Source organism: Lipotes vexillifer, unplaced genomic scaffold (assembly GCF_000442215.2).
Source record: "Lipotes vexillifer unplaced genomic scaffold, Lipotes_vexillifer_v1.1 scaffold340, whole genome shotgun sequence".
In the NCBI taxonomy this organism is placed as follows: Eukaryota; Metazoa; Chordata; class Mammalia; order Artiodactyla; family Lipotidae; genus Lipotes; species Lipotes vexillifer.
In genome coordinates this window covers 530,505-551,742 of record NW_006793646.1, presented here as the reverse complement: position 1 = coordinate 551,742, position 21,238 = coordinate 530,505, and the positions used below count along the sequence as shown (strand labels likewise).

The following is a 21,238-nucleotide window of genomic DNA, read 5'->3' as shown; positions in this document are numbered from 1 at the left end:
ACAGGCTTAGATTATGTTTCTGTTGGTCTTAAACATCGAAGAATAGCAGTTGCTGTCATTGAAAATTAGCCATGTGGATTTCTAGTGGTGCTTATTTCCAAAGCAGTGACTATCTAAAATATTAAAGTGAAGCATTATTAACCTTGAAGTTCAAATTCATTGAGAATTTGTTTAGTTGTGACAGGGTTGGTGGCTATGTTTTCTTTATCCACGTTAAGACTTCTTATTAGCTATGAAAAGGGATTGGCATAAACAGCTTATTAACTTTGATTAACTATGTCTAAAATAAATTAACAAGAATAGGGCAGGCTTCAGTCAGCAAATGCTGTCTCTCTTAATGTTTTCCCCATTTGCTCTTTTTTTTTTTTTTTTTTTTTTTTTTTGCGGTCCGCGGGCCTCTCACTGTTGTGGCCTCTCCCATTGCGGAGCACAGGCTCCGGACGCACAGGCTCAGCGGCCATGGCTCACGGGCCCAGCCGCTCCGCGGCATGTGGGATTTTTCCGGACCAGGTCACGAACCCGCGTCCCCTGCATCAGCAGGTGGACTCTCAACCACTGCCCCACCAGGGAAGCCCCCCATTTGCTCTTTTATTGCTTTCAGAAATTGTGAATTTACTACTCTACCTACCAGAATCTTTTCTTCCCTCTTTAGATTCTTCACTTTCTATTATTAATTCTGACATTTTACTCAAAGAAACTACTGATTTAGGCTCTCTTCAAATCGAAAGTGCTATTATTTTAATAAGGGATAAAAAGGAAAATTGACAAAATACACCTGGAGTTGTCAGCCTTGTAAATGACAAACGGTAAAAGCTTAATCCTGGAGGATTGTCAGAGAGCCTAACATTAGCTCAGGAAGTGTGTGTCTCCTTAGAGAATTGACCAAAAAAAATTACCAAGACAAGGTACGCTGGGTCCCAACTTCAGGTGCCAGACCTGAGAGCATCTCATTCTGTTAAGCAACAGTGCATGTATTTTTTTGGTAATACAGAAATGCAAATTATATTCCTTTGCTACTTAAAGTGTCTCCTGTGGAGACTTGGCATAAAAATCATACACCATCTATTTTTTTCCCCCAAAGCAAGTAGACCACGTAACTGGAAATGTCCCAGACGTGTGAGGAAATCATCCTTTGGAATTTTCCCTCTGCCTGTAGTGAAGGCAGGTAGCAGAGCAGCTAGCACTTGAGAACTTTCTTGGCAACTGGCCAGAAAAAGTAAGGAAAATGAAAAGCCCCAAAGGTCAAGTATACTTTCCAACCTTGGACTGTGTCACATTTGGAAGAAATCACTTCCTTGTCATTTTTATGAAAGGGGCAGGACATAAAATTCACTGCACATCCCTGGTGACCCACTGGTAATTCACACTCCTTTTCTCATCTTCAGCCATTACCTTTCCAAAGAAAAAAAAGAAAGCAACAACATCCCTTTGGAAAAGCTGTTCTGCCTGATCTTCCTTTGATCTGGGTATGACTAGGTGGACATTCTAGTCAACTCAGGCTGCCATAATAAAATACCACAGATTGGGTGGCTTAAGCAACAAATTATTTTTTTCTCACAGTTCTGGAAACTGGAAGTCCAAGATCAAAGTCTCAGCAAGTTTGGTTTCTCCTGAGGCCTCTCTCCTTAGCTTGCAGATGGCTGCTTTCTTGCTGTGTCCTCACGTGGTGTTTTCTCTGTACACAAGTGAGAGAGGTCTTCCAGGCCTGTTGAAATAGGGCTCCACCCTATGACCTCATTTTACCTTAATTACCTCCTTAAAGCTCCTGTCTCCAAATGCAGTCACATTAGGCTTAAGGCTTTAACATATGAATTTGGGGGAGGGGGAGATACAATCCAGTCCATAATAGTTGGCTACACCATATTTTTGGATAGATCCAGTTACCCCATCTTCAGTATTCCTCAACCATCATCTGTTTAGTGCATGTGGGTTCTTTCATCCTCAGAAAGTCAAGGGAGGACATGAAAGACGTTTTTCCTGCTTCTCTACCGTAAGTCACTGAAACCAGTTTTCGTGTCAGCAGCCTTCTACTCTCTTCTTTGTGAACTTCAAACACAGACCTCTTTGATCTATAAAAAGCATACACTTGACATGGAGAGATTTGATGGATTTTTAAATGTTGTTCTTTTACTAATTTCTCCATATTCTTCTCTTCATCTCTAAGTGACGAATGCCAAGCATTCCCAGTGTTGAGGCATAAGGACAGACCAGATAGGATAACAAAGTAGAGCAGGATAAATCCACAACCAGGTATTGGTAGCCATCTTTTCTCATGTCTTGAGCCAAAAGTCACAAATAACCTAATTGTAGTAAACATTCATTCTGTAAGATATTCTATTCCAATCATCCATATTTCATACAAGAATAAAAGTAAAACTTTAGGCCTCTGGAGAAGTTTCATTAAGATCCAGCTTGTTGAATGGACTCTAAGTTAAAATTGATATGCTGAATGTTATAGATGACTCCAGCTATTTGAGCATCACTCCATTTAGCTGCCGAATGGAGGTATGACCTACGTCATACTGGCATATGCAGACTCAATTCTGGCATGAGAGATGGTTATGCTTTCATCACCCTAGAGTTAATAAAACCTGAAACCTGCCAGGCATTTGCCATGTGTTGTGCTGCCAAGGACAATTCAGCTTCCAGCTTCTTAGAAAGAACATAACATAACCTCTGTGTTTACAAGGTTTTTGAAACTGAGGCCCTTCCACTGCCTTGCTGAGCTTGTGTTGACACTGGTACCCAGAATTCCCGTGCAGCCAGTGAGGGTCCAGAAAAGGAAGTGGATGGTTTCCCTGTAGAAGGGAAGAGAGATGCTGAGAGCTGAAACAGAGAAACCTTTTGGTCTCCATTGAAGCACTTTCTGGTGTTCAGAGGGAAAACATCTCTGCACTGATGGTGCCAAATTAGACTATTAGATTATAGAGCTCTTCACTCCTCTCCAATCCACTTATCCCAGCCTTGAATAAAGGGCCCACTAAAAATCTACATTCTACTCTTGTATATTTATTTATAGTCAGAAATGGCTATCTCATTAGCAGATGGTTAATATTCACTTATACGGGTAGTGTAATAGTTTCCTAGGACTGCCAGAACAAATGACCATAAACTGGATGGCCTAAAGCAATAGAAATTTATGCTTTCACCATTCTGGAGGTTAAAAGTCTAAAATGAAGGTGTCCACAGGGCCATGCTCCCTCTGAAGAGCCTAGGGGAGTATCTGTTTCATTCCATTTTCTTGCATCTGCTGTGGCTGACAATCACTGACGTTTCTTCGGCTTGTAGGTACATCACTCCAACCTCTGCCTGTGTGTCTTTTCTGATACGACCAAGAGCCCACCTGCCTCCTGTAGGGTCCATCTGGGATTGAGGGCCTTATTCTAGTATGATCTCATCTTTACTTGGTTACATCTGCAGAGATCCCATTTCCAAATAAGGTCATATTCAGAGGCACTGGCGGTTAGGATATCGGTATATTTTGGAGGGGGAACACAATTCAACCCATACCAAGCAGGTTTTTTTGATTTTTTTATATATTTTTTGGCCACACCGCACGGGCATGGGGGATCTTAGTTCCCCAACCTGCGATGGAACCCACGCCCCCTGCAGTGGAAGCGCAGTCTTAACCACCAGACTGTCAGGGAAGTCCCAGGCAGTTTTATTTTTAATTTCCTTTGACTTCTACAAATCCAAAAAATTGTCCAAGTTTCTTTCCAAAACACTATCAAATTTAAGTCAAAGGACTGCATGTTTTTTTATGACCTCTTCATTTAAAAAAAAAATAATTTCCATATTTAATTGGTTCGAATTGTGAAAGGCTTTGAATCCTTTGCATTTGCTTGAGGCTGATTAATGAGTAAATTTGTAAACCATGACTTTTAATTAGCCAAGGTTAATTAATGTTTACTGCACTTGGAAGATGAAAAGACACGGATACATGCACCATAAAGTGAATCATTTTTTGTTGTTGAAGCTTATAGTATATTCGAATAAAGACCGCTTATATCACAAACACACACAAAAGGTTGTTGGAGCCCTGTGGTAATTAGTGTAGAGGGCTCTAAATTTTGAGGTTAATTATTTACATATTATTGAAGATGATCATGTTTTGATACTGTATATTCAGAGAAAGCTAGTTATATTTTTAATCTGATTGTGTAAAAGGGGAAAGAATAGAAATATGAGACCAAACTGATAACTCTTTATATAGTATATCATAATTTAAGATGAAGTCTGTTTTTTGTTTTTTTATTTCTGAGTTGAGACTTTTTCAGAGCAGGGTGGAGGAGGACTCTGCTGAGATGAAAATAACATTTTTAAGCAACTTTTTTGAAGAAGGGAAATTACTAGAATTCCATGTAAGTTTTCAACAGGGAAAGCATCAGGGGCTTGGACGAGGTCTAGTGCTGAGACTGGAAAGTGCGGAGATTAGAAACAGTTTAGAAGGAAAAACTAGGGCAAGATCCCTGTTGCAAGGCAGCAAGGAGTATATCGTGGAAACAGTCGTCTCAGGCAGCAAAATGGGTTATCCATTCTTGGTGAGGACGTGGTCATCTGGGGTAATTTTCCACCATGTTCAGTGGAACACACCTGTCACCAGGGTTCGTGGCTTACAGGGAACTTGAAGCAGAGCTGGCTGGCCTCAATGACAGCACCCCCATTTCATTTCATCGTTGTCTGAAGGGAGAGCATATTCAAAGGTAAATTAGCAAAAGGGTTGGGTCTACTTTAGTTTTTATCTCCTACACAGTTTTCTCATGTGTTCTTTGCAGAATAAAAAAAAATAAGGTTGCTTTTTTTTTTTTTTCATCACCTCATGGGTGCTCATACTGAAATGATTGGATTTAAGGGGGGGTGAGGGGAAGACCTGTGACGCTTTCTGGATGCAAAATACTTTGCTTCCAGTCATTCTTAATGGTAACCACCAATCTGATGTTATTGTTAAGCACAGCAGTTCAACACTGTAAAGAATTTTTAGTGAGAATGCGACACTTCACTGTGGATGGAACTGTTCATTATCTAGCAGAATTCAACGTATGATAAATCCCCCTGGGGGAATCTAATGTGGGCTTTTTTTACTAAAATACCTGGGAAAATGGGAAAACTCCCATTTTCATCCCAGTGCTTCCCAGTGGGCCTGTTTCAATCTTTCTATGAGCTCTTCAGGCCCATATTTCCAGGGGCTCCAGACCTCTCCACCATGATGTGTTGGAATATCACAAACTCAACGTGTCTAAATAGAACCTGTCTTTCTCCCCCCATATTTGCTCTTTTGATGGACAAAACTGAGGTCAAGAATAAAAATATTACCAGCCACCCAACAGCACCTCCACCCTATCCCAGTCACAACCTCCCCTATGCACCTCCCACCACCTCCAAAGTAACACTGTTGTTCTTTGTATCACTTCCTTAAACATCTTTCAGCTTTTATCACTAGTGTACATCCTTGCCCACTCTCTTCTTCCCCTTTTTTTTTAATGTTGACATGTCTCTTTAGGATTTTATAATCCTCAGGTTTCCCCTCTATCCTTTTCTTTTCTTTATAATTTACTTATTATTGAACTGCGGGCCACTCAACCCATGGAATAACCATAGTCTGGATTTTGCTAATGGCATACTCTTGGTGCAGGTCAGTATATTCCTTCTCCCTGTGTATATCCCACAAATGTAAAGCCCCTAGCTTCTGTCTAAGCTGCTTCCCTTTTCACCTCCCTTGTGTCCCAGGAACCAGAAGAGTCCCAGCTCTTGGGCAGCCCATCCTCTGTGCCTTGATCACTATCTCCCCCACCCCAAAGTCCCAGTTTGTTTCTTTCTCACTCTGTCTATACATACCCCTTACCATAGCATTTGTATAGGAATTACTTTTATGCCCATCTGAGGCCGTGAGCTTTGAGTAAAAAGAAACTGCCTTAGTTATTTCCTGCACTGGCCTGGAAGACATAGGATTGCTGAACAGGTGAATAAATGAATGAATAAATGAATGAGCTCATTAATTAATAATAAAATGATTCTAATTTTCTTGACTCCAGATTAATTTTCTTAAAGTGAGTCCTTTCAGCCTCTCCACATCTGCTCTATTAATGCTTCCCCAAAGACAGACACTTTCCATCCATCGCCAAGCTTCAGATGCCAAGCACTTTCCATCGCCAGGCTTGGTTCCCCCTATATTGTTAAGGGATCCCATGAGTCCACTACTGCAGAAGAGAAAGGACCATTGCTGTTCTAAAAATGTTCACCGCAGAACCATTTTGTGTTAAAGAAAACAAACACAGGCCAATGTGCAGAAGAGCATAGAGGGCTGGTGTGGTTCTTTTCAACCTGCATAAATAAACCTTTCAGGTGCACTGCCACGCATACAAACATGATACGCTGTCTACAGGAACAGGAGCATCCTCGCTTGTGATTCGCACTGACCTTATCCACCCCTGCCTGCACCCCTTCTACTTACCAGTATAAATCTTAGGCTTCTTGAGTGAAATCACCTATGTATGGATGTTGAAAATGTTACTTTCTACCATGAGCTAGACAGCCTTGGTAACCGATTCCTTACATCCTTCAAAATACGGGCATACCTAAGAGAGAATTGCAAACTCGGTTCCAGACCACCAGAATAAGGTGAATATCTCAATAAAGCTAGTCATGTGAATTTTTTGGTTTCCCAAGTGCATGTCAAAGTTATGTTCAAACTATGCTGTACTCTTTTGTATGCAACAGCACTATGTCTAAAAAACAACGTACTTACTTCAGCTAGAAAATACCTTATTGCTTAAAATGCTAACCATCATCTGAGCCTTTATCGATCTGTAATCTTCTTGCATTGGTAACATCAAAAATCACTGATCGGGCTTCCCTGGTGGCGCAGTGGTTGAGGGTCCGCCTGCCGATGCAGGGGACGCGGGTTCGTGCCCCGGTCCGGGAGGGTCCCACATGACACGGAGCGGCTGGGCCCGTGGGCCATGGCCGCTGGGCCTGCGCATCCGGAGCCTGTGCTCCGCGACGGGAGAGGCCGCGGCAGTGAAAGACCTGCGTACCGCAAAAAAAAAAAAAAAATCACTGATCACAGATCACCATCCAAATATAATAATAATGAAAAAGCTTGAAATATTGCAACAGTTACCAAAATGTGATCCAGAGACAAAAAGTGAGCAAATGATGTTGGGAAAATGGCACCAGTAGACTTGCTTGACACAGGGTTGCCAGAAACCTTCAGTCCGTAAAACAATGCAAAGCACAATAAAGCGAAGTATTGCCTTTATTGTATGCCTGTATAGAGTTCTGTCAATTAGGCATTTATCAGATATGAATCAATTAGCGTGCACTGTTTGCATAGCGTAGCAGAGAATGATTACCAGCTGGCACTACAGATTAGCCCTTTACACTGAAATTCTTCACTATGTGTTGTTTCTTCAAAACTAGGGCACATTTATATATGTGAATTATGCCCTCAACACAGCATACTTTGAGATTCTTTCTGTAATATGTAAACTTGGTTTTTAGCTTAAACTTTAGAAGAGTTTTCCCCGCAGGATTGCTTAGGCTCCTGACTACCCAGGCGGGACCAAGACTCCTACTGTGGTTGGAAATAAGATCAGGTCATTGGCTCAAGTTCCACAAGTAAACATGAAGTAGGAACTCTACTCTGTTTTTAGAAACCAGGGGGCCTGACTGACTTTTATCTTGATTTCTGACGGCCATTGGTAGGTCTAAGTTGTTTGATCTGCGTTGTTTGAAAGTCAAAAGGAAATTTGTCTTGAAAAGGGACTTCTGTACGCTCCATTTTAAGCCAGACAAGTGATGCTTCAGGAAAATGTCACTTGCAACAAGGAATGTTCTCACAAGTAACGTGTAGCCATGTTTGTATCACCTTCAGGGATAGTTTGTTGCCATAAGTGGACAAAGCATGCTCCATTTAAAATCTCTGTCCAAGAAACTACTAAAGAAAAACAAACCCAGATTCAGACGTGGAGTCTGAATTTTGAGACCGTGAGAGATTTTCAGGGTTGATAGTGTAGCTAAAAATAAGAGGACTGACCCAGTTTTCTGGGAGGTCAAAATAAAAACTAGATTTGTGGAACAGTTTTGCTTTGTGATAATATATCTCATTTTTTCCTCATGTTGGAAAATATGGCAGCCTTGTAAATTTAAATCGCTCAAAATCCAAAGCAGTCTAAATATCTTAAATTTGACTCAGAATCGGTGAAACCTAATGACAGTTCATGTGGCCATCATATTTATGCCAGTCTACCAGAGAAAGGAAAATCTAAAGAAGTGGGAGATGGGTGAGAGGAGAAACTGCTGCTGAGGGTGGACCATCAAAACAGGAGTGACAGCTAAGCCTCACTTAGAGAAGGGAGCAGTGCATGGCTGTGCAGCTGGGAACCACCTGGCCTTTCAGCTCTGCCCCACCATCAAGAAGCTCTGTGACCTTGGATGCCGGCTCTGTGATTACCTTGGTTTCTTCATGTGTAAAAAAGATATCATTAAATTCATCACTTTCCAAATCGATCAAAAATAATGTATGCAAAACAGGATGCTTGTGATGACAGATGTGGATGTATTTTTATAATATTTGTTACTAATCAAAGTGAAATAGCCACGTCCTCCATCAAATTTTTTTTTTCCCAATGGAATAGTGAGAAGGTTGCACTAGGAATCGGGATACTTGTGTTCAAATCCCAGTTCAGCTACTCGATAACTTTACCTGTATTTCTCAAGGTTGGTGTCACAGTTTGCTCAACTGTAATTGGGGGTAGTAATCCCATTATGAAGGTTGATGTGGGTATCAAATGAGCTAACAGCTATGTAAAGGCCACAGGCATGGAAGGCGTCATTGGTGCCGTTGATCTCATGCTATCAAGATGTCATAGCGTGGCACAATTCCATCACAGTATTGCTGTCGCACCAGTCACACGCTGATCGAAACATCCCAGCCATGTGCAGTAATCACTTGAAGACCACATAGGTTCTCCCCCAAATCAGCATTTCAAACAACTTCTGCTCCATTGAACTATAAGTCAGTCCATGCTTAAGACATAAATTCAGTCTTTATAGGGGAGAGCACAGCAGTGAAGTATGTCCTCTGGTGCCCTCTACTTTTTTAAGTACATTCTTTTTCTCAGGGTCTGAATAACAATGACCTGTTTGTTTCCTGAACACTTTCCTGCTCTGGCTCCTATGTAATTTCCTGCCTGACAAATAGTCTGGCAAAACAAAGGAAATTCATAACTAGTCTTTCCTTTCTTGTGGCTTCCTGGTTCAGAAAAATGTTATCGTGAATGACAGCTTCAAGGCCATAGTGTGGGTTGGGTTTATGAACATGCCTTTGAGGTGTTTTACAGCAAGGTTTCTTCTGGCAATATTGTTTCTTGGCCATACTCACCTTTCACACCTTGTTTTTGTTTTGAGGCTTGTCTTGTAGGAAGGGGATAACAGGCCATTTTGTACTGATGCCTTTGTAGACCTCGTGGCAGTGGTCAGACTGTAATGTGCTTAAGACTCGCCTGGGATCAGATATATTATGCTAAGTGAAATAAGTCAGATAGAGAAAGACAAATACTGTATGATATCACTTATATGTGGAATCTAAAACATACAACAAACTAATGAATATAACAAAAAAGAAGCAGACTCACAGATACAGGGAACAAACTAGTGGTTACCTGTGGGGAGAGGGAAGGGGGGAGGGGCAAGATAGGGGTAGGGGATTAAGAGGTAATATGTATAAAATAAGCTGCAGAGATATATTGTACAACACAGGGCATATAGCCAATATTTTATAATAACTATAAATGGAGTATAACCGTTAAAAATTGTGAATCACTATATTGTACACCTGTAACTTATATAATATTGTACATCAACTATACTTCTGTTTTTTAAAAATTGCCTGGGGATCATGTTAAACGTGCAGATTGTTTCCCTAGCTCTGGGTGGAACCCGAGATTATGCATTTCGACAAGCTCTCAGGGGATGCCCACACAGCAAGATTATAGATAACAGGATTCAAAGTGAAGAAACTACAAAGACCATCCATCCAACTTCCCCTAATTTTATGGATGAGAAACCAAGGCTTAGGGAGTTTCAGAGGCCATGGTGATGTTAGGTATAATGAACAGCGTGGCAGTTATACGCTAAGCCGTGTATCAGACATGCACAGACTGTGATTGGAAAATTAAATCTGATCTCATCGTCCTGGTGTGGGCAAAATGCCGAGAATGGATGACAGCAGATTTATAGTAGAGCTTCTTGACGGGGAAAAAATTACATCCCTTTTATAAATACGTCCAGTGCAGCTGTGGCAGTTGCAGAGGTGGCATGGTGGAGGGATGCATTGTACAGAGGTGTAATCCTCAGTCCTTTAAAATGCATAAGTAATCATTTGTTAAAATATAAGAATTGATCATGTGAGACTCTTCTGTTAGACAAGGTTGATAGAAAATTTCCATTTGTGGAAGAGACTGCAGATAAATGTGTATTTTTCCACTAGGAACCAGAAGAATCAGAAAATTGGGGGAAAATGAAGATAGCTATGCAGGGTCAGTTCTATGCAGCAGAAAAACCAGCAAGCCTGAGCATGTTCACTGGTCTCCAAATCAGACCTTTAATAGCCGTATTTCACAGGGGAAGAGACTGAGGTTGGACCTCCTCTGTGTGAAGGACATTTCCCACCCACCCCAAATGTGTTTAAAGGATGGAAAAGGTAGTTCAATAATTACAACTGAAACTTGTAGAAGAACTGATTTAATGTTTATAAACTTCATTTTCTTGAAACCTAAAATATGGCAGTTAAACTGTTAGAAGGAGTTTGGCTAGTGGATTAATAATTAAAAGAGCATTAGATGAATTATCTAGGATTCATCTGTTTCCCATTCATAGTCCTTTATGAGGCCATTTCTCTCAAAATGAATTATCATGGAAGTCTATTGCTTCTACAAAACCAAAATATGTTAGTCACTTGAAGTTGAAATGACCACTGGGGATCACTTTTGATGTTGCTTTCTTTTAAAAAAAAATAAATTTATTTATTTATTATTATTTTTTTGACCGCGTTGGGTCTTCGTTGCTGTGCACAGGCTTTCTCTATTTGCGGCGATGCACGGGCTTCTCATTGCAGTGGCTTCTCTTGTTGCAGAGCACAGGCTCTAGGTGCGCGGGCTTCAGTAGTTGTGGCTCACATGCTCTAGAGCGCAGCCTCTGTAGTTGTGGCGCACGGGCTTAGTTCCGTGGCATGTGGGATCTTCCCGGACCAGGGCTCGAACCTGTGTCCCCTGCATTGGCAGTCGGATTTTTAACCCCTGTGCCACCAGGGAAGCCCTGATGTTGCTTTCTTTAAAATATTTTAAATATTTTCAATGATAGCTAAGTGGTGAGGTTTTTCGTTTTCTTTCTCTTATTTACTATAAGTATGCCTGATATACATCCTCAAAACATTTTTAAGAGGGCAACATACAGTGGGGTCCATTGCATGTTTAATATTTGAAATTAAACATCTTTTTATTGTTTAAACTGTAATTTAAATATTACCACCATTGAATTCAGTTAAATATTTCCACTTTTAACTGCAAGGCTCATATGCTTGGGTATTACAGAAGATATTTAACTACAGAGGTAACTGCTGCAATTTTGGGCAGTATCAGTTAGCCTTTAAGAAAATAAAGAGTCTTGGGGGGAATGTGCCTTTTAGTTTAATACAGCAGTTGGCAAATGTAGATGCTTAAAAGTTTTGACATCCCAATATATGCCATCAAAGCATTGTAATAAAATATTAAATTAATTCAGATAAAAAGATAATCCATCGGGGCCACCAACATAGTAGAAGTGTGGCTTCTGTGTAGTTAGTCTGACCACAAAATTCAAAGATTAAGTCCCACTCAGAATGAACAATGAAATGATATTTGGCTTTGAATTTTTTTTTTTTATCATAAGAGGAATTGCCTGGTGCCAATTGTGTTAACAGTTGGTAAAATCCTGAGCCCTTAATAATGTCAAGAAGTAGGTGGCCGTCTTAGACATTTTATGGTCACAAAATTGAATCCTACTCCAGCTAACAGTAATCCATCATTTCCACCCTCTTTTCTTCCCTTAAACCCAACACTGACCTCATTGTTCCAAGTGAGATGACCAAAGGTGGTTGTTTCTAAATCTCCTATGTTAAATAGAGATAGGAAAGTGGATTTCTGCTTTGGTACCAAAGTTTTTTTAAAGCCTAAGTGCTTCTCAGTCTGCCAAAAATGTAATGTTTGTTGAATATTTTGTCCTTTCATTTTCTGAAAATGAATATAATAAACCAGGAAAATTAACCACCATGGGGCTCTACATTTTACCAGCCATTTGGAGGAAACTTCCTGCCAACAGTATAAAAGAGAAAAGGGGGCACACCATGATTTGCTGCAATCTAAAATGCCGTGCCTATTTTATGAAGCACAGATCTAAGATTTTCCACTGTGACATTCCCCTACACTATCTTTTTTACTGCCATGGCTGAGATGGGTACAGGACTCCCCCCAGCTCCCATGCCTGGGAAATGCCTATTTGAGGGGACAAAAGCAGTAACCATTCCATAGGGCTCATGGTGTTTAGGTCAGCTTACAAGGTAAATGTGGAAGACATTATGGAAGTCATGCTTATAATGCCTGGTTTCTCCATCTACTCTGTAAATGAACAGTCCAGTGATGAGAATAAGAGTGACCCTGGATAGGTAGGAGTTAAATCAGGGAGGTTGGTGTTATGTGGCCCAGGACTTGGATTTCAGCACTGATGCTTACTGGCCATGGAATCTTGAAGAATCCATTCACCTCTCCCGGCCTCAGATTCATGTTCTGTAAAGGTAATGATGCCTGCCTCATAAAGTTATTGGAAGGAGAGCTGGAGAAGAGGGGGCATTGGAACTGGGCTCTAAAGAGTTCATTATAGTTTATATAAGCAGAGATGGGCTTCCCAGGTAGCAGGAACAGAGAGCAAAGGTGTCCTGAGGGGAATGCATGGTCCCATCTGAGAGTAATCCAGACCATTCAGATGTGGTATTATGATTCTGACACCAGTTCCAATGTGTGGAGTTCTCCCCACACCAACAAATGATTCTCCAGCATTAGCTGAGTGTCCTACAGTTCAACCTAATCCTAATACTACTACCTGGAAGATAGCGTCAGAGTCCACAGGTCAAGCAAGGGCTTAGTCCCGCAAGACTGCCCTCTCCACTCCCCTCCACAGCCAGTCTCGAGTCCTGACTGTCACCTGGCCTTCTGATGGCCATCTGTGAATCAGAGACTCCAGCCACCTCCTCACGTTCTATTAATTTTCTAGAATGGCTCACAGAACTCAGATAAATGTTTTACTTACTGGATTTTTAATAAACCAGCAGGTTTATTAAAAAAGGATTTAACTGAGGAACAAGAGAAGGTTAGGGCAGAGTATGTGGGAAGGAGCTCAGAGCTCTCCTGCCCCCTCCCAGCCCAGCACGCTCCCACATCTCCACATCGCGTGTTCACCAACGCTGAGGCTCTCCTAACCCTATTCTTTTGTTAAACATAGCATATTTTTTAAATGTTTACTTTCTAATTGTTGTGAGTATATAATACAGCTGAGTTTTTATATTGACCATGTATTCCGCAGCCTTGCTAAATTCACTTAATTTTTTTCTTCCCTTTTTTTATTGAGGTATACTTGATTTATAATATTATATGTTTCAGGTGTACAGCATAGTGATTCACAATTTTGAAAGCTTATACTCCATTTATAGTTATTATAAAATGTTGGCTATATTCCCTGTGCTGTACAATATATCCTTGTAGCTTATTTATTTTATACATAGTAGTTTGTACTTCTTAAACCCCTGTCCATATCTTGTCCCTCCCCTCTCCCCACTGGTAACCAGTTCTCTTTATCTGTGAGTCTGTTTCTTTTTTGTTATATTCACTAGTTTGTTGTATTTTTCAGATTCCTCATATAAGTGATATTATACAGTATTTGTCTTTCTCTGTCTGACTTATTTCTCTAAGCATAATACTCTATAGGTCCATCCATGTTGTTGCCAATGGCAAAATTTCATTCTTTTTTATGGCTGAGTAATACTCCATCGTATGTATATGTACCACATCTTCTTTATTGATTCACCTGTGGTGGACACTTAGGTTACTTCCATATTTTGGCTATTGTAAATAATGCGAACCCTATTCTTTGGGGTTTTTACAGAGGCTTCATTACATAGGCATGTTTGATTAAATCATTGGCCATTGGGGGTGAGGCTGAAAAGTTCTAACCTTCTAAGCATGTTGTTAGTTCCCCTGGTGACAAGCCCCCATCCTTAGGTGACCTAGGGGCTTTTCAGAAGCCACCTCATTAATGTAACAAGACACCTTTATAGGTCTCATCACCTAAGAAGTTCCAAGGGTTTTAGTACCTCTGTGTCTATAAAGACCAAATAAATATTTCTTATTATAAATCACAATATCACAGGTGTACACAGCAAAGAGCTGTGAGCCTCATGGCTAAAAGGATGAGGTGGGCCCAGATCCCAGAGGGCCTTTAACATTTGGCAGAGGAGTTTGGGATTAAGTCATTAGAAACTGAGAAGCCATTGAAATGAGGTGGAGCCATTCCTTAATATCAGGAAAAGATCTGGGAAACAGAGGGATAAAAATTAGAGGAGGGAGAGCACTGAGGAGAGAATTATCACAATTATCCAGGCAAAAAGTAATGATGGCTCAAGGGAGGTGGGTAATGGAAAAGGGGAGTGAAAAATGAATAAGAGAGAATCCAAAAATGGAATTAAAAAGGAGCCGTCAGTAATTCAGGTATGGGACACAAAAATATAGAGTCACAGATGGTTCTGAAGGTTTCAAGCCTGTGGCTGGGAGAATCTTTCTGCCATGATTAGAAAATGGGAAGGCAGGAGGAGAGACTAGAGCTCAGTTTTTTGTTTTTTGTTTTTTGTTTTTTTTGCGGTACGCGGGCCCCTCACCGCTGTGGCCTCTCCCGCCGCGGAGCACAGGCTCCGGACGCGCAGGCCCAGCGGCCATGGCCCACAGGCCCAGCCGCTCCGCGGCACGTGGGATCCTCCCACACCAGGGCACGAACCCGTGTCCCCTGCATCGGCAGGCGGGCTCTCAAACACTGCACGACCAGGGAAGCCCCTCAGTTTTGTACATACTAAGTTCATGGAAGAGCTAAGTTAATAGTTCCAGCAAACTGTTACAAATATATACACTAGAGTGGGAGGGAGAAGTCAGAGCCGGGGAAATACATTTCAGATTCAACCAAAAGTAGGGGGTCCTTAGCATTTCAAGAGTGGATGGTATTTCCAAATGAAGAACTGAAGAAAGAGATGGAAAGAGATAGCAAGAAGAAAATGACAGAGACAGAGAGATTAGAAAAAATGAGCAGAGAGTTACTCAGAGAAATCACCGGAAACAAGCTCAGTACTGAGTATACAAGACAAAGAGAAAAATTTCCAGATGGAGGAAGAGGTTAAGTGATGGTAAATGCCACAAAGACACCAAGAACAACATGGCGCCAGGTAGGGCCAGGAGCTGATCCCGCTGGCAAAGGTTATTCATTCCCTCACAAGATGAACATATAAGCACCAATAATTATTCCAGAAGATCCTCTCTTTACATTTTAACTACTTAACAGTCACAAGCATAAGATTTATATAAAAGACCGATTTAATTTATTAAAATAGACATTGGCTAAGTTATTAGCCATTACCTATGACTCTGTAAGACATGAAAAAATTGGAAGAAATGTAATGCGACCTTTTATCTGTATGGGAAAGGTCATTGCAAGCATCAAATATTGAATTTTAGAATGGTACCCCAGCAAATAGATATATATTATAACTCAAATTAGACTTCAAGAGGACCGATTTGCTTGAGATTTTATCATTTAAAATATCTTGCAATAAAACTGACTTCATAGAAGGACATTAATCTCATACTTTAATGCTAGTCTGTCAGACTGTTTTAATAGATATATTTGAACAGAATTTTAATTTTTCAGATAAATTTTTTGTGAATTTAGAAGAGAATGTGAAGGATAATAGTAAGATGTTACAAATCAAATTTAAATCCTAATTTTACTTTTTTCATTTTCTACATCAATAATACTAACCAATGATTGGTTTGAAATATATAATACAGTAAACTCTTGACAAAGGTATGATTGGAAAGTGAAAAGTTCTGATTAATGTTGTTATAAATAGCATGTGTGCTATCAACAAGTCTCTAATGTTAAAAATATGTCACACAGAAAAACCTGGTGAATCTTTGGCAACATAATAGGAGAATCACAGATCTTGTGATACTCAGTTTTTAAAACTGCAATTGCACTCAGTACAGAGTTATGTTCCCAGCTCTTTTTTCCGGTAAAAATGCATTTCAATAATGAAATGTGTAATTTGGGAATTTTCACTGGTCTACAAGAACTTCAGATAGGTTGATTATGTTCCATAAAGTTGATTTTGTTTAGTCAGATTTAAAAAGGGGTAACTGATAGTATTTTTTGAAACGAGATGCAAACAAGATGCAGCAGAGAAAGACAGGATATTTGGTTTGAGAGCCCATGAGAAATGTTGGCAGGCGGGGCTGTTTATCCCACAGAAGAGAAGGCTGGAGCAGAGCTTCACGTCTGCAAAGCCAAAACTGGCCTTCTTTGTTGCCTCAGAACATATATCGTGCAGCACCTGGGAGCCTTTGAGAAAGATAGATTTTTTTTTCAAGGCAAAACAGTGAGAACTGTTGAAGAATGGAGCAGGCAGGCGGCCCATCACGCTTTTCTTGTCCTTACACATGTTCATGGAAAGACTAGAGATCCGCTGGATATGTCCTTCAGCTTGAAAGAAACTGTACCTTGCATACTGCCGCCACTCTACTGCAAGCACCCTGCCAAAGCATGCTCTCCATTCCTCTGTGATCACAGCAGACTAGGAGAGAGTGGCCATTTACCTCTCAAGGTTTTTCACCACTGGGGGGAGTGGTGCAGCGGGTCAGAGCATCAGCCTTGGCCTAAGCCACTCTACCTGGGCTCAAATCCCACCTTGGGCATTGCTAGCTATGATTTTGTGTAAGTGGCTTACCTACCGTGTGCCTCAGTTTTCACATCTGTAGGATGGAGATGATAATGGTACCCACCTCGTGGCTGTAAATAAGATCATGCATGTCAAGTAGTTACAGTCGTGCCTGGCAGACAGCAGGTGGTAGCCGCTGCTGCTCCTTCTGTTGTGATGGTTGCTGTTACTCACCAAAGACATGGCTCTGTTTTGTTCAGATGAGCTGCTTCAGAAAGAGCAGAACTACTCGGATGATGTCTTGGCCAACATGATCAGCGAACCAAGGATCAGTTATGGCAATGATGCTCTCATGCCATCTTTGACTGAAACCAAAACCACTGTGGAGCTTCTTCCCGTGAATGGAGAGTTCAGCCTGGATGATCTCCAGCCCTGGCATCCTTTTGGGGTCGACTCTGTGCCTGCCAACACAGAAAACGAAGGTAAGAAGCCCAGGAGGGAACAAGAACGGTCTGGTATGTATAATCTCTCTCGTGTTCTTAAGGGGTGACTTTTGATATGCATTTTTAAAAGTGCTTTCTCACTGAGAGGTATTCTGTTGCTTCTGGAATGAAAGCACAATATTCAATTAGTGTTTATGAGACAGTGGCCTAGAATGCACACCTTTGAAGAAAACAGACGTGATAAAACTGTGGAAATCACAGTTCACTCAGTGGAGAGAGAATTTTTTTTTTTTCTTTTGTGGCCACACTATGAGGCGTGCGGGATGTTAGTTCCCCGAGCAGGGATTGAACCTGCCCCCTCGGCAGTGAAAGCACAGAATCCTAACCACTGGACCACCAGGGAATTCCCAGAGAGAGAAATTTTGATGGGGCCTGCATAAATGGAGGTTTGAAAGCCACCAAAATAGTCTTCATTGGTTATTTATTCTAGTGCATTACATTTCAGATCACACTAAATGTTAAAGGTAAAGATAAAGAACCACTTATGTCATGAAAAGTAATTTGCTTAAGAGTTATACAATTCTGTGTTTGGAAAGTTAAATATAGGCAGCTGTCAAAATTAAGGAGCACATTGACCTAAACATTTCTTCCTATGATAATTCAGAAAAGCAAGATTTTCTCTGTCAACAGACTTGCACAATGGATTATGTACTTTTCATTCACAGGGATTTCTTAGCAGAAATTTTCAAATAATACCTATTTAGGAGAGAGAAGTTTTTAGTTCTTATTCCATATCATTTTACATGTTCAGAAGTATAAAATTTTGAACATAGGAACACCTTGATTTCGAGATACTAATAGCTTGTTTTTCAAGAACACAGGATTTTTTAAAATAAATTTATTTTATTTTTATTTATTTTTGGCTGTGTTGGGTCTTTGTTGCTGCACGCGGGCTGTCTCCAGTTGCAGCGAGTGGGGGCCACTCTTCATTGTGGTGCGCGGGCCTCTCATTGCAGTGGCTTCTCTTGTTGCAGAGCATGGGCTCTAGGCATGCAGGCTTCAGTATTCGCAGCACGCGGGCTCAGTATTTGTGGCTCGCGGGCTCTAGAGCGCAGGCTCAGTAGTTGTGGCGCATGGGCTTTGTTGCTCCGCGGCATGTGGGATCTTCCCGGACCAGGGCTCGAACCCATGTCCCCTGCATTGGCAGGTCGATTCTTAACCACTGCGCCACCAGGGAAGCCCGAGAACACATAGGATTTTATCTGTGATTTTTCTTTGTTAAAGAAGCAACTTTTGACAGTAATATTTTGACAGTAATAAATACAGATATATGTAGTATGGATACCTCAAAATACAATCACTTACTCCTCAGACTAAATATAAATCCAATATTAGACCATAAGTGCACTGGAGAAGCTTTTATTTATTTATTTATTTATTTATTTATTTATTTATTTATTTATTTTGCGGTACGCGGGCCTCTCACTGTTGTGGCCTCTCCCGTTGCGGAGCACCGGCTCCAGACGTGCAGGCTCAGCATCCATGGCTCACAGGCCCAGCCGCTCCGCGGCTTGTGGCATCCTCCCAGACCGGGTCACGAACCTGCGTCCCCTGCATCGGCAGACGGACCCTCAACCACTGCGCCACCAGGGAAGCCCGAGAAGCTTTTTTTAAAGAACCATTGCAGAAAATCTTTATATGGACTGTTTTCATAACATGAGTAATCACCCCAAATGTGTTTCATTAATTTGGAAAAAGGTACCTTCTAGTAATAATATCAGACCATAAACAGCAGTGTTATTTATAATATAAAAATAATTAAGACTACCATTTATAAAAATAGTTCTAACATAGAGGAAAAGAATTTAAGGATATTTAGTTATCAAAGAGCTGGGTGACCTCCCTATTAAATTGTATTATTACTAGAATGCTAGTTTTGTCATTTTTTAAGATAAATACATTTTGGTCATTTAAAATCCTCATCAGTCAGTCTCTAATGAGAATTTTTTGTGAACAATGTCCAATCTCATTTTGTAAACTGAACACACACAAGATTTCTTCTTTTCGTTTAGGATACTGTGTTGTTAATTGATGGAGAAATAGGTAACATGTATGGAGTCTTAACAAACTTTGTTTGGTAGAAAATTGCAGTCCTTAATGCCCTTTTTATACCAAATAATGTTAAATGTGTAGTTTGTCATTTATGTCCAAGTTTTAGCTTTTTATGGAAAAATTTAAATACATAGATTATTCTCTATTTTTATTAAAAATTGCCTCTGCCATTGAGAACTTATTCATCTCCAATGTGATTCTAAAATTATAATTTATAAAGAATTAAACATCAGTTTCTTATAATTTAAGACCTTTTCACATGTCTTTTAAATATATATTTTCCATAAATGAAAAGTTACCATTTAATATTTTCCATTATTTATTGATTTTGGAAAAGTAGGATAAAACATACTTTAGAGTTTACCTTAATCATTTTTATGAACACACACACACAAATAATAGAGGATAAATTTGTACAAATTTTAGTTTGTATAATTTGTACTACAGATTGCACTACAGATTTGTACTGCGAATTGTAATTTATTTATGGTAAAATTTATGGAAAGAGATTTAGAAAGCTAACAACGTAAGCTAAGTTAGCAGCAGAGTAAAATTAATTTACAGACATTAATGTGGATGTTTGTTGTAATGTTTGGTATTTCCTTTAGAAATGTGAACTGTGCAAAGTTTAATGAAGATAAAAGACACTCCAGCCCCTGTTTTATGTTAACTCTTCAAATTTAGTGAATACAGTGAAATGCAATGAGCTTGGTACCACAGACCACAATAGAGAATAGCAAAACGTTATAAACATTCCAGAAGGTGCTCCACTTCCTGAATTTCAGAATTTCCCTTTCTCTATCAAATCATGAGAGCTCAACTGCTTTATATATGAATATCAGCCTACATGTTTCCTTGGTGTCTTTAATGAGTTAAATTTAGCTTTGCATTTATCACATTAATAGTATAAGTAATACCGCAGTTAAATAAATCTGCTCTTATACGCCCTAAGCATTTTATCTTGACTTTATGTGTACTCACAGGCATATATATGATCTCCACTAAAAATTATATGCCTTCTATCAATATTTAAACATGCTTCTTATGTTAAAATTTTTAAATAGTAGCCAAACTGTTCCATTTTGTTTAGGAAAAAAAAATGGGATAATACTGACTGTTCCTTTTACGTAGAAATATAAAAAGGAACTATTTCATTTCACTAAAGCCCCTTCCTGAAATCCCACCCCTGATGCCATTGTCAGCACTCTCAACTGTTTTCCTGTTCTTCTGCCCCTTAACAATTCCCTCAAATCAAACAAGAAACAAGGAAGTGTTGGTACAAGTTAGAAAGCAAGCTGTGATTTTTTTTTTCTCCTTCTCTTGCCAAATAATCCAAAAAAAAACTGGATTTATCCTGGGTTTCCCCAAAGTGATCAGTTTCCCCAAGGTGATCAGTTTTTGGAAGGTCAAGAACAAAAATGGTTTGGAGATACCCCAGAACAGCAATGGACTGAACACACACCCCAGGGCCCTGGAGTATAGTCAAGGTAGATGCCCAGTTGGACAAAGTCTGTGACTGAATGCCTCTGGATCCCTGACCAAGATACAGCTGTTACATTGCCTAGGCCTCATCAAAAGAGCTAATATTCAGGGCTTCCCTGGTGGGGCAGTGGTTGAGAGTCCGCCTGCCGATGCGGAGGACACGGGTCCATGCCCCGGGCCAGGAGGAATCCCCATT

General features: G+C 40.2%; 1 protein-coding gene across 10 annotated transcripts in view; it reads left to right on the top strand.

Moving 5' to 3' along the window:
- The window catches only part of APP (amyloid beta precursor protein), a 288,182-nt gene that overhangs the window by 241,719 nt on the left and 25,225 nt on the right, over window positions 1-21,238 (top strand). For all 10 annotated transcript variants that reach the window (XM_007466499.1, XM_007466500.1, XM_007466495.1 and 7 more), the window contains one exon: window positions 17,266-17,487. In XM_007466499.1, the coding sequence (XP_007466561.1) occupies window positions 17,266-17,487 (222 nt within the window). The remainder of the gene's footprint in view (window positions 1-17,265; window positions 17,488-21,238) is intronic.